This window comes from Heptranchias perlo, chromosome 21, assembly GCF_035084215.1.
Source record: "Heptranchias perlo isolate sHepPer1 chromosome 21, sHepPer1.hap1, whole genome shotgun sequence".
Classification (NCBI taxonomy): Eukaryota; Metazoa; Chordata; class Chondrichthyes; order Hexanchiformes; family Hexanchidae; genus Heptranchias; species Heptranchias perlo.
The window spans coordinates 13,425,178-13,437,757 of NC_090345.1; the positions used below are offsets into that span (position 1 = coordinate 13,425,178).

The window sequence follows — 12,580 nt, forward strand, 5'->3', positions numbered from 1 at the left end:
ACTTTTTTCCCTTTGCATCTCCACATCATACATTGAACTTGATCATGTTATGATCGCTATTGGATAGATGTTCACGCACAGTTAAGCTGTTAACTAAATCTGGTTCATTACTAAATCTAGTATGGCTTGCCCCCTTGTTGCCTGTAGGACATACTGCTGTAGAAAACTATCCTGGAATGAGTAGCTAAATGTGTTGCTGCATAGTGTTTGACTGTACCTTTTTTCCCCTCATCATTACCCTTTGACAGATTGACATGTTGCTGAAGGAATACCAAGTGTCTGGAGATGTAGCAGAAGCTGAACGCTGCCTGCGGGAACTCGAAGTGCCACACTTTCATCATGAACTTGTGTATAAGGTAAAAATGAATTAAGTCCTCCAAGTACAGCATTTTTTTAAAACTGTAGAATGCCCTCTTCACATGTCTAAAATTATATTGAGTAACTTGGTGCAAATTAGTTTTTAATTCATGATAATGAAATCAGATTATATTAATTTTCCCCATTACAACGTTGGCCACATGCTTAGCTTTGGCTTGTGGAGGATTGGTTTCTTCTGAGTTGCAAACTTCTTTGGAGGGAGGAGAGGGCATGAGTGAAGGGCTTCTTTGTCATGAATAAGTAAGTTAAGGAGTCAGCAAGTACAGTAAAACCTGTAAATTATGGACACTTTAGGGACTGGCATCAGCTGTCTTTTTGCAGGTATCCTTATTTTCTAATTCTATGTACTGTAAAAATGTTCCCAACAATCTTGAAAAAAACAGCTGAGATTATGATCAGCCCCTAATCAGCTGAAACAATGCTAAGAATCCCCCTCCCACACACCAGCATTCAGCTCTGTTCACTTAAGTTTTGCAGTCTAAATTCCCGTTTCATTTCAAACTGCTCTCATTTGGAGCAAAGTGTAACTTCAATAATGAACTGTTTCTCTGTTCTACTTACCAGCATTAGGGCAATCACAGGACAAAAAAAGGGAGAAACGTGATGACTGGTTGTGCTGGTATATTGAAGCTTCCAAAGGCAACTCTTAGAACTGATTGGGAACATTTGGGAGGGAAAACACAACAGGTCACATTATGTGTAGGAGTGAAACTGCAGTTTTCTGGTTGAGCAATGAGTCTGCAGGAATACTGCCTGAAAGGGTGGTGGAAGCAGATTCAATTGTAGCTTTCAAAAAGGAATTGGATAAATATTTGAATGGAAAAAATTTGCAGGGCTACGGGGAAAGAGCGGGGGATTTGGACTAACTGGATTGCTCTTGCAAAGAGCTGGCACGAGGCTCAATGGGCCAAATGGCCGCCTCCTATGCTGTAACCATTCTACGATAGCTGGGACTCGCAGGCCTGTCCATCACTCTAACAGCAGCAGAGTGACCCGGGACAGTCATCCACCTTTGCTCCTCAAAGAACCAAGTCCATAAGAAGCAGATAGCAATGTCGGGGGAGAGGAGCTGCGAGCAGCCACTGAAAGAGATGGACGCGGTGCTGGGGCAGGAAAGGACGGCCCCTCACTGTTTGCACACGCTTTTCCTTGATTTAGTAGGCTGTTGTGGTCAGTACATGCAGGTCAGCGTGAGGTGGCAACTGGGTTTGTGAAAGAAATGGCTTTTATCGAATGGGGAGTTCCTTACCCAGCATCCATAGCGACAGAGAATCCGCTCTATCCCTGGGATAAAGCCTGAAAGCATTCAATTCCAGAGATAGTGCTTTCTCTGCTGCTATGGATGCTGGGTAAGGAACTCCCCATTTGACAAAAGCTGTTTCTTTGGACAGCACCTCCCAAGCCTGTGACCTCTACCAGAAGGACAAGGGCAGCAGACACATGGGAACAATACCACCTGCACGTTCCCCTCCAAGTCACACACCATCCCGACTTGGAAATATATCGCCGTTCCTTCATCGTCGCTGGGTCAAAATCCTGGAACTCCCTACCTAACAGCACTGTGGGAGAACCTTCACCACACGGACTGCAGAGGTTCAAGAAGGCAGCTCACTACCACCTTCTCAAGCGCAATTCGAGATTGGCAATAAATGCTGGCCTTGCCAGCGACGCCCACATCCCATGAATGAATTTTAAAAAAACAACCCGCTGCTGCCTCGTGCTGACCTGTGTACACTGACATCACAAAAGTGACAGGCCCAAGAGAATTTGGGGGCAGGTTGGAAGCAAGCTGCAAGGGGAAGCGCCAGTAATCCCGACTCAGTGAAAGTTCCAGGTACAGCAGCTTTGCAACAGAACCACGTTTTAAATTGTAAAAGGACTTGGTGCTTTGAAGGCTGTCCATAGTTCATAATTTGCGAGTGTACGTGGTTTCAGAATGCCTGTTGTATATTTTACCATGTAAGTTATTTGGGGGTCTCAATAAGTGTCCGTTTTTTGCAGGTGTGTTTTTTGGGAGTGTCCGTTTATACAGGTTTCACTAGACTTGCTTTGCTACGTAGCTTTGAGCCATTTCAATCAGCATGCTGGTCTGAGACTGAAATTTAATGAAACAAAAAGGGAACTGATTGACATTCTGAGCAATGCGTTGAGAAGAGGGTGTGAAATTTACTGATTTACCCATCAGCACCAAGAACCACTACTCATCTAGTGAACAATAGGGATTCTAACACAGAATTGCTCAGTACAGTTGATGAAAGAAACAGAGTTAATATAAATGATTTTGACAATTTCAATTTGAGTGCTACAACAGTATATTCATACCATCACTATAAGCAGTGATCATTCAAAGCAAATTGCACTCTACCTGGTTCTAGAGATTCTACACATGAACATATCAACTGCAAGCTTCTTTTCTTTCAAGTCCATTGTAATGTTTGGAAGCTCCATTTTCTACATGCTTTTATAAAGCCAATATTTTTTTTAAGAAAGCACACAGGCTTATACTATTGCTACAGCCTACTCTTAATTCAAATTATCTGGTTATTATGTCTTTGACACTAAATTCACACTTTATTATTCATGTTGCTTAATTTAAATTATTGGATAGTGTAAAAAATGACACTGAATTATCAGGAGTGAACTGTATATTGAAAATAGGGTCTTTTTGCTTTACCTGCATGTTTGCAGTTTTATCAGGACGTTTTTGAGTGTTTTTAAAAAGAATCGCAACTGCTTTTTCTAGCATTTTGGGGGAGGGGGGGCCTTTGTGAGCATTGAGCACATTTTAAGTTAGCAATTAACTGCTAAGTAATACATTACAATCTTTTACTACAGTAACTTGGTTTTAGAGCTTGTTTAAAGATTGATCATTGACAGCTGCTGATACAATTTTTTTTAAAGTTAAAATACTGGTATCGGAGATTTTTGATTGTGGTATGCAAAATGTTGATGTTTAGGCAATAGTGATGGTTCTGGAATCGACTGGGGAAACTACCTTCAAAATGATACTGAAGCTGCTTAAATCCTTGTGGGAATCAATCATCACTGTGGACCAAATGAACAGAGTAAGTGTGCCACCTCCTGGGCAACAGTGCAGCATGCATTTGAATGCCTTTAAGTATTTGTGCTGAACGACCACAATTCCAGCTTAAGTGGGGTTGATTATTTGAGCTTCAGAGGACTGACCTAGTTGAGGAAGCCTGAAAAATAGCTTTGCAACCTCTTCTGAATGTTTGATAATATAACGCTTAAACCTTTTGTTTTAGTTTAGCATTAATGCTACCTTATTAGGACACTCTCAAAAAAGGTTCCTTTTTTAAAAAAAAAAATAGGTTAATCAGGACTGTGCATAAAAGTGACCCTGAATTTGTGCACTGACACCCTGTGCTGAAATGTGCCAGGGCTGCAGTTTGTGCTTGACGTTTCCCAATTAGCTGACTTCCAACCTCGGCTGGACTGAGATGCTGTACCCCCTCCACGAAGGGTAGAATTGAATTGTCTTGTTATGCGCGCTCCCTACTATTTCATTGTCATGACACTTTGTTGGCATTGATTAAATATATGGCTTTGTGAGCCTAATGAAGAAGAATATGCTTTGGGCAGTGAGTGAAGAAGGAATGCAGACAAAATGAGGAGAGAAAGAGAAGTGACTGATCACATTACCAGTTATTAGAGTTTATTTGCAGGTGCTTTTTGGATTATCTATTTAAATTGTTTTCTATCAATATATCAAATAACCTGTAGTTTCCATGCTGAGTACTGATATTCAAACCTGTCTGATAAAGCAAAAAAAATTAGCGATTTTTCGTACAAGACCTAGCAAAAAGGATTCTGCTGCTTCAAAAAAGAATTCAAATTTTTATATTGCAGGGTTTTGAGCGAGTATACAAGGAGATTCCAGATATTAACTTAGATGTGCCACAGGCTTACATAGTGATGGAACAGTTTGTGGAACAGTGCCATCAAATGGGGATCATAGTGAAACAGCTGAGGGATCTTTGTCCTTCCAGGTGAGTAACATTGTGGTAAATCACCCAACTGACTGGCTCAGTGTTTAACATCGATCCAAAATTATATTTCATAAATTGACAGTTAAGAGACCGGTACAGTGAGCCGAATGTACTAAGACAATACTGTAGACTCATAAATAACTACATAGGAAATCTTTTGAAAGTGCGGCTCGTTGCAGTTTTTAACTCTGCTATTCCTCACCCTTTTTAAATTTTGACCATCCTTTAAGCCCTTCCTGCAGTCAAACATCCAACCTTTGTGTATTTACAAAGGTTCATTTGTGGGGGAGGGAAGGAAGGTTTCTGCTCTTTTCTATTTATAGTGCAATTGTAAATGTATATAAAGAGTGCGTTTATGTTTTTTGCTATAAATAGTAAACCAGAAATCTTCTCTCTCCTTAAACCCCCCCCCCCATTTTGTAAGGCCGTTCTCACTTCTGATATGTGTCATGTACGTGCATCCAACCTGGCCAATTACCGTCCTATAAGCCTACACTCAATCATTAGCAAAGTACCGTGGCTGTAGTGTGCAGGATGCACTGCAGCAACTTGCCACGGCTTCTTTAGCAGCACCTCCCAAACCTGTGACCTCCACCACTTTGAAAGACAAGGGCAGTAGGTGCATGGAATCACAAGTTCCCATCCCTAGTTGCATATCATCCCAATTTGGACATATATTGCCATTTCTTCTTGTCGCTGGGTCAAAATCCTGGAACTCCCTACCATATCTTTACCCCGTGGACTGCAGTGGTTCAAGAAGACTGCCTGTCACCACCTTCTCGAGGGCAACTAGGGCTGGGCAATAAATGCTGGTCTTGCCAGCGATGCCCATTTCCTGAGAGAATAAAAAAATACATGAGAACTTGGGGTGATAGTCCACATATGGTTATCTGAAGTAATGTACCATATGCTTAAAACTTGTACTTTTTAGGAGCTAGAAGTGTAAAAGTGCAGTTATTTAATTTAACTTCAGATTCCCATACTTGTACGAGTTGAACAAAATGCAGCATTAACCTGATTGAACAAGCCCACATCAAATTTTTTAACAAAACTAGAATTGGTGCCATTATGAGTGCCTCGTACACAATTGCTATTAATTCGTTAATACAGGAACAGATACATTCATAATTGCTAAGACTTTGCAGAGCTAATTTATTTTATATTTAACTGTTTTCAAGGGGACGCAAACGCTTTGTGAGTGAAGGAGACGGTGGTCGCTTCAAATGAGAAAGTTGTCAAAGGTGAATGAGCACAAGTTCCTGCAATTTATTTTATTTTTGTTTTTGTGCAGTCAACTTTTTGATTATAGCTTTTCAGTCCACATAGTTCACATTACATGTGAGCATTGGGGATGGATTAAACCTCATTAAATATTTTCGAGTACATTCACTGCGAAAATAGAACCAAAAAGCACTTAATAAGTGGGGTATAGATTTTCTTTTTCCAGGGGTGGGGGGAATGAAGAATTGACAGCAGTGCCACACAATTGTGGTCAATGAAAGTAAGTTACTTAAGGATATACATAGGTAATCTGATCATTCCATAGTCTTGTACAAACTTCACTGCCAAGCCTTTCTGAATACTATGGTCTTCAAAAGGACTGGTTTAAATACTGAAATCTGTATGAATGGGTTACACATGCTGTGTGTAATGGATCTCTCTTTTTTCTTGGCTGCTAATGCTAAAAATGCAATGCTTCAAGCAGTTTAAAAAAGCTGGACTCTACCTTTTTATTTCTGTACAATTTCCAGCAGAATGTATAAAATGTCCCATTGATTTATGGTACAAATAACTTCTGGCATTAAATGATTTTGAAGATGGAATACGACAGTGGATGTACTTTTCTTCCTTGCAGAATATGAAAATCAAAATAAAGTTGGTTTTTAAAGTGCACAGATTTTTCTTTCTCTGTCTCTCTTTCCCCCCCCCCCCCCCCCCGGACCACTACTATTTTCCAAATTGTTATAGTTAGAAACATAGGAAAGTACAGGACCAGAAAATCCTATGCATTCTATCTGGCTAATCCCAAAAACTAACATCTTAGTCAGCCACTCCCTCAAATATTTATCCACCCACTGGATACCTCCCTTAAGGCATCTGAGCTATGAGGAGAGGTTAAAGAGTCTGGACTTGTTTACTTGGAAGATATGGATCAAGATACTTAATGGAATAGATAAAGTGAATCCTGATATATTTGAGATTGGTGCATACGTAATTTAGATGTAACTGCTTTATGCAGAGGATAGTGAATGTTGTGGAATGGACTGTCCAGGGAGGCAGATACTTTGGGGGGGAGGAGGGGGGGGAATTAAGGGAGAATTGCATATCCTTGCTGTAGGATGGTGACCAGCATTGTACCCAATACTCATTATCACCTGGGATTTGAGCTCTGTCCTATTAAGATCCAGTCAGCTTTCCTTACTGCTGCCACATGCAATTGGTTTCAGTGAGTTACCTACAAATACCTCCAGGTTTCTCTCCTGTATTAGGTTATATTCCCTCTCTTTTTATCTGTTCCATGGTCTCTTACCTTGCATTGGTGTACAATTAAATAACATTTTCCACTCATCAACCCATCCTGATCCTTTACTTAGTTTGCCTCTTCCCAATTATATGAACCACGCACTCTCCCCTATTTGGTGTCATCTGCAAACTTAAGCCTTGTTTCTGATCCTAGCATCAGTTTACAATATATTTTAAGTCAGCATTTACACTTGACCAAATTACTCAGGGCCACTGGAACAGGTCACTGCTTGGGATTGTGGACCACTACTAGTGAGAACCCCTGCCTTTTGGTAAGCATTGCTGTTGTTTTACTAGTTTTAGACCTGGTGAATGACCAGTATATAAAACTACGCTCAATACATTTTTCTTAAATTGTATATGAAAAACTGCAGGAGAAAATTTGTATCTTCTGAATTGCATACTTTTTGATGGACTGAGCAGCACAACTAAGAGCTGAAAACAGGAAATTTTAATATTCTGAAGTCCACCTAGGTAAAACTTTTAATAAACACATTTTTGAAGGTCACTGGGGCATATGGATTCACATGCACAAATGCTTAATTCCTAAACTGGTATAATGCATTAAAAAATGTGATAAGCAGCTTAAAAAGACAGTGGATGTCAAAACTAATTATGACACACAAATGAGTAATGAACTCTGTTAGATCTTTTGATAATATGGAGTTGCAGGTACTACGCGCTGCTCAGTGATGACCTAGAAAGATTTAGTGCCGACTAATGGTAATTAGTACTGCAGTGTTTGAAAACTGACAATTTACTGGGTAACGCTTCTGGCTAGAAGCTTTTGCACATGCAAGGCAGCTTTGTGGCACTACATTAGGTTCACCCTATTTTATTCAGGGTGCAAGTTAAACTATTTTAAGACCCCATGAAGTTTCCCAGAAATTGTTTCAAATTTCATCTTTCTGTAGATTGCCCACGTGCTTTCATTCCTCAGATATCGGAGATTTTACTGTAGTTTCTTTAAAGCTCTGGCTTGTCATACTGACAGGCAAAACAAACTAATTTGTGGAAATGTTTAGTCCTAATAGTTACATTCCTAAAGCATGTAACTATGCTACCTTCAGCTCAAAGAATATAACAACAGGATTTGATCTCTACAATTTCCACTGATACGATGGTCCAAATGGTATAGCTGGTATTGCTTCTCGGTTTTTAGCTGAGTCTGTAGTTTGTGGGTTCAAGCTTCACTTCAGGACTGCAGCACATAATCTAGGCTGAAGGTGCTAAGTATGAATGAAAATGGGAGATGGGGGGATAAGAGATGCAATGTTCAGAGCTAAAACTGACATGACTAATAGTTTTAGTTGATTTTAGAAAAACTAGTGCCATTGAGGGATTTCTTCCCAAGTTTGAAACTAAGATTTTGAAAATTGAAGCCACCTGAGGTTCCCTGTGTGCATGAAAATTCCCTTGATTCTATCTTCAAATGAAACTGAAAAACAAGAACTTGCATCTATAAACAGCTTATCGCATCTCAAATTGCTTTACATTCAACAAGTTACATTGTGGGGTTATTATGCGGGTAAACTGAACAATTTGTGCACAGCAAGATCCCACCAGCATCAATGAGATAAATGACCAGTTGATCTGTTTTGTGGTATTGGTTAGCTCACCAGAGGACTCCCTAATTTTCTTTAACTATGTCCACTTAAACCATCACCACAGGTAGAGGGGGACCTTAGTGTAACAACTCATCCACACAACAGCACCTCTGCTAATGCAGCATTCCCTCAATACTGAATTGAAACTTCCACCTAGATTATGCTTTGCTGTCCTGAAGTGAATCTTGAACCCACAACCTACAGATTAAGCTAAAAACTAAGTAGGATTTTTCTTTAAAATTGGGTGTGAATGACAAAGTAGACAAGTAAGAACTTTCCATTTGAGAAAAATGAAATTGAGCCCAAAACCAAAGTTAAAACCACCATTACAAAACTAATAGTGATTTAAATATAAATGATGGATCATTACAACTTTACTTGGAATGCAATTATGACAGATTTTATGGAAATAATCAATCCAGTGGGATTGGAGAAAATGATCTTATTGCTGTTCTCTTTGTGCCAATTCCTGTTGCCGTATGGTCTCCTGTGCTTCCCTCTGCATTTTCTCCATCTTCTCCAGTGTTACCGATTTAAGTGGCAGCAGCTTTGGTTTGCAGAGCACCATAGTGGGAACATCCTCAAAGGAGAGTTGTCCTGGTGAGAATGAATAAAGGATTAAAATATTTTATTTTCTGCAGTATTACTGCAAAATACTAATTTAATCCACCATGAGATGTGTGCTTCCCCTATGATGAGAACAGTAGAGTTTTCAACAAACAAAACCCAAAAGGATTTAAATTATTAAACAAGAAGCTACATACTACAATAGAAGTCATGATGTGGAGATGCCGGTGATGGACTGGGGTTGACAATTGTAAACAATTTTACAACACCAAGTTATAGTCCAGCAATTTTATTTTAAATTCACAAGCTTTCGGAGGCTACCTCCTTCCTCAGGTTCATCGTTCCATCGATGAACCTGAGGAAGGAGGTAGCCTCCGAAAGCTTGTGAATTTAAAATAAAATTGCTGGACTATAACTTGGTGTTGTAAAATTGTTTACAATACTACAATAGAGTATGATAACTTTGCCCAGGTTAACAAAGTTGATAATGGGCAGAACCATATGTGTGAGAAACATACACTGAATATTACAATGTACAGTACTTTTATTTGTTCACCAAGGCCAGGATAGAACAATTTTGTGTTTGTACTTCCTAAGCCCAGGTCAGGTATAGCATAGTCAAATGCAGAGTAAAGCTCCCTATACTTTGGCCCTCTAATTTCTACCTCAGAACATCCCCTAGTAGTGTAAATTTTTCCACTTCATGCACAATTATTATATCCTCTGACTGACATTGATAAATTAGTGTTGAGTTATGGAGTGTGTACAGCTGCAGTTCTGTGCCGAATAGGAACTGGGTCAACACTGCTGAAACTCGTTTTACACAGGACCTTTGGAGCCAGCAGACAAACAGGAGATTTTTAGACCACCACTGAAAGGACAGTGTTCTCATTCCCTGTGCCACCCTGTACTTCACCTAAATAAATGTCAGTATTTGGAATGGAGTATCATATAATCTAAAAATGTTATAGCAATGCAAATAATATAATCACATGTTAGATGTTTTGCTTTTTTGAATAATGCTTGTTGCTTCTGGACACCATCCAAGAGAGTTTATGAAAATCTGTTGGGGAGCTGCTGTCACACATGCAACGCTTTCAGTAAAGTTAATACAAACTGCCAGAAACTTCATTATTTATGACTCGTGTGCCAGGTCACTACCCAACCCTGGATGAACATGTTTAAGGTTTTCTAGGAGTGGATTTACTATTCATATTCTATGATCCCAAGTCTGACCAGGCAATATTATCAGCCTTGTGTGTCTCAATAAACACTGAACAAATAGCTCATCTGATGCTACAGAAAGGTTTTCTCAAATATAGTTTGTATTAAAATAGAAAATGCTAGAAACACTCACCAGGTCAGGCAGCATCTATGGAGAAAGAAACAGTGTTAATATTTCATCAGAAGATCTTTGACCTGAAACTTAACTCTGTTAACCTGTTGAGAGTTTCCAGCATTTTCTGTTTTTATTTCAGAATTCCAGCATCCGCAGTATTTGGTTTTTGTATTAAAATAGGTTCATAAGAAAAATTTGCCCTGCAGTTCTTGATCTTAGGAGGATAATCGAAGTTGTCAACATTGCAGAATATATTCACATTATAGCAAGTGGCATCAATTCAGAACAGCAGAACACAGTAAATAAGTTAAACAAAGACATACCTTGTTTAGGAAGGACTTCTCGAAACATGGACTTCACTTCTGGCATTTTTAACCAGTTTCAAATTGCATCTACAATATGCTTAATATCCTGAAAATAAAACACATAAATGCCATCATTGTGGACCTGAAATAAACTGTCAACATTTAAGATATGACTTTTTTTTAAATGGAAAAATGAAACATGGCTGCCTTTTTGTCCACATTTAACCTCTGCAGCTTCAGTTGAATTCTGATAAATGCAAAACTAAGTTTATGTTGAACTAATTCCTTATTATGGGGCAATGGAGTAAATGGTGAAGTGCCTTGGAACGATTTATTACGTTAAAGGTGCTATATAAATGCAAGTTGTTAATATGCTCTGCTGTAACTGATTTATTGTGCTTAACCTGCAAAAATAATTATTTTGGTAACATTTAAAATTTCATTACAACAGCAAATTAAAACTGCATTTTAAAATGTAATCAGTGAAATCACTAATATTGCAATGTTACCATTAAAATGCTGAAAGAGGTCAAAGCTGTTACCCAGAAGTGAATGGACAAGAGGTAGAGGAGGTGACCAAAAAGCTTGGTCAAAAAAGTAGGTTTTGAGGACACTTTTAAAAGACATGTAGCAAGGTGGAGAGGTTAGAGGATGCATTTCATGGGGCCAATAGGGGGTGAACTGAGTACTGAGGGGATGCTGCACAGTCGGAGGTACCGTTTTTCGGATGAGACGTTAAACCAAAGCCCCCTCAGCTGGATGTAAAAGACAGGTGCTATTTTGAAGAAGAGCAGGGGAGTGCTCCCTGGTGTTGTGGCCAATATTTATCCCTCAACCAACACCACTAAAACAGATTATTATCACAATGCTGTTTGTGGAACCTTGCAGTGTTCAAATTGGTTGACATGATGTGGAGATGCCGGTGATGGACTGGGGTTGACAATTGTAAACAATTATACAACACCAAGTTATAGTCCAGCAATTTTATTTTAAATTCACAAGCTTTCGGAGGCTTCCTCCTTCCTCAGGTGAATGTTGTGGAAAATCCACAACATTCACCTGAGGAAGGAGGAAGCCTCCGAAAGCTTGTGAATTTAAAATAAAATTGCTGGACTGTAACTTGGTGTTGTAAAATTGTTGACATTTTCTACATTACAACAGTGACTACACTTATATTTTTTAAAAAGTATACCTTTGGCTGTAAAAGCGCTTTGGGACGTTCTGAGGTCGCCAAAGGCGCTATATAAATGTAATGTTTTTCTTTCTTGAAGACTCTGTGACCGAAAGTGCGGAGTTGGGGGGGGATGCAAAGGAGATCAGTCAGAAAGACAGACGGTGCCAGTAGGGCAATTGATATATTCAAGTAAACGTAACTGTTAGTTAATTCTTAGGATGTCTATAAAATGAACATTACAATTTTTTTTTTAGGGGGGGGGGGGGGAAAGCATACAAGCTACTATGAGACCAGTAAAATAAGGTCCATGAAATCCCAATTCCAGCCCCACACCCGACTGTGACCAACTCTCCGCTGCAGAAACGATTTCCATGACAACAGCGCGGCCTGCGGAGCCAATGGCCCGGTTATTCCCCACCCGTGGCTTAACAATAAAACGGCTCGATGAGCTCAACCCGCGTCTATCGCTAGGCCCAGCCCGGATGAGTGCGGGCAGACTTTGCCTGCTTTTGATCCCGTAAAAAGGTCTCGGTCGGTCGGTCGGTCGGTCTCTCTCTCCGCGCACACAAACCTCAAACCGCCATTCCCGTCATCGGCCCGCAGCGTCAGTCCGGGCGGCCGCAGGCGCTCGGCTGCGTCAACCGTGACCTCATCGCGCAGGCATGCAACCCGCCGCC

The 12,580-nt window shown here is 39.9% G+C and overlaps 2 protein-coding genes across 3 annotated transcripts in view; one reads left to right on the forward strand and one right to left on the reverse strand.

Annotated features, from left to right (window-relative positions):
• The window catches only part of pdcd4b (programmed cell death 4b), a 38,990-nt gene extending 32,711 nt beyond the window's left edge, over window positions 1-6,279 (forward strand). Inside the window, exons 8-11 of the mRNA XM_068002113.1 lie at window positions 249-356; window positions 3,336-3,443; window positions 4,249-4,388; window positions 5,567-6,279. Of these exons, the coding sequence (XP_067858214.1) occupies window positions 249-356; window positions 3,336-3,443; window positions 4,249-4,388; window positions 5,567-5,615 (405 nt within the window). The 3' untranslated portion in view covers window positions 5,616-6,279. The remainder of the gene's footprint in view (window positions 1-248; window positions 357-3,335; window positions 3,444-4,248; window positions 4,389-5,566) is intronic.
• bbip1 (BBSome interacting protein 1) lies at window positions 5,631-12,558 on the reverse strand. Of its 2 annotated transcripts, none has more exons than XM_068002114.1 (3): window positions 12,475-12,558; window positions 10,748-10,835; window positions 5,631-9,115 (listed from the first exon to the last, which is right to left on the reverse strand). In XM_068002114.1, exons 2-3 carry the CDS (start codon window positions 10,791-10,793, stop codon window positions 8,961-8,963), a joined length of 201 nt encoding a protein of 66 aa, XP_067858215.1. In that variant the 5' UTR covers window positions 10,794-10,835; window positions 12,475-12,558; the 3' UTR covers window positions 5,631-8,960. The 2 variants fall into 2 exon arrangements, with proteins under 2 accessions (XP_067858215.1, XP_067858217.1); XM_068002116.1 differs by lacking the exon at window positions 12,475-12,558 and adding an exon at window positions 11,922-12,007.
• Between the last annotated feature and the right edge of the window lie 22 nt (window positions 12,559-12,580).

What these genes read in the sequence shown, in the direction of transcription:
- bbip1 (XM_068002114.1), bottom strand. Translation starts at nt 10,793, where the DNA reads ATGCCAGAAGTGAAGTCCATGTTTCGAGAAGTCCTTCCTAAACAAG. An exon ending in AGAAGTCCTTCCTAAACAAG is followed by an intron (nt 9,116 to 10,747) that starts GTATGTCTTTGT and finishes CATTCTCACCAG; the next exon opens with GACAACTCTCCTTTGAGGAT.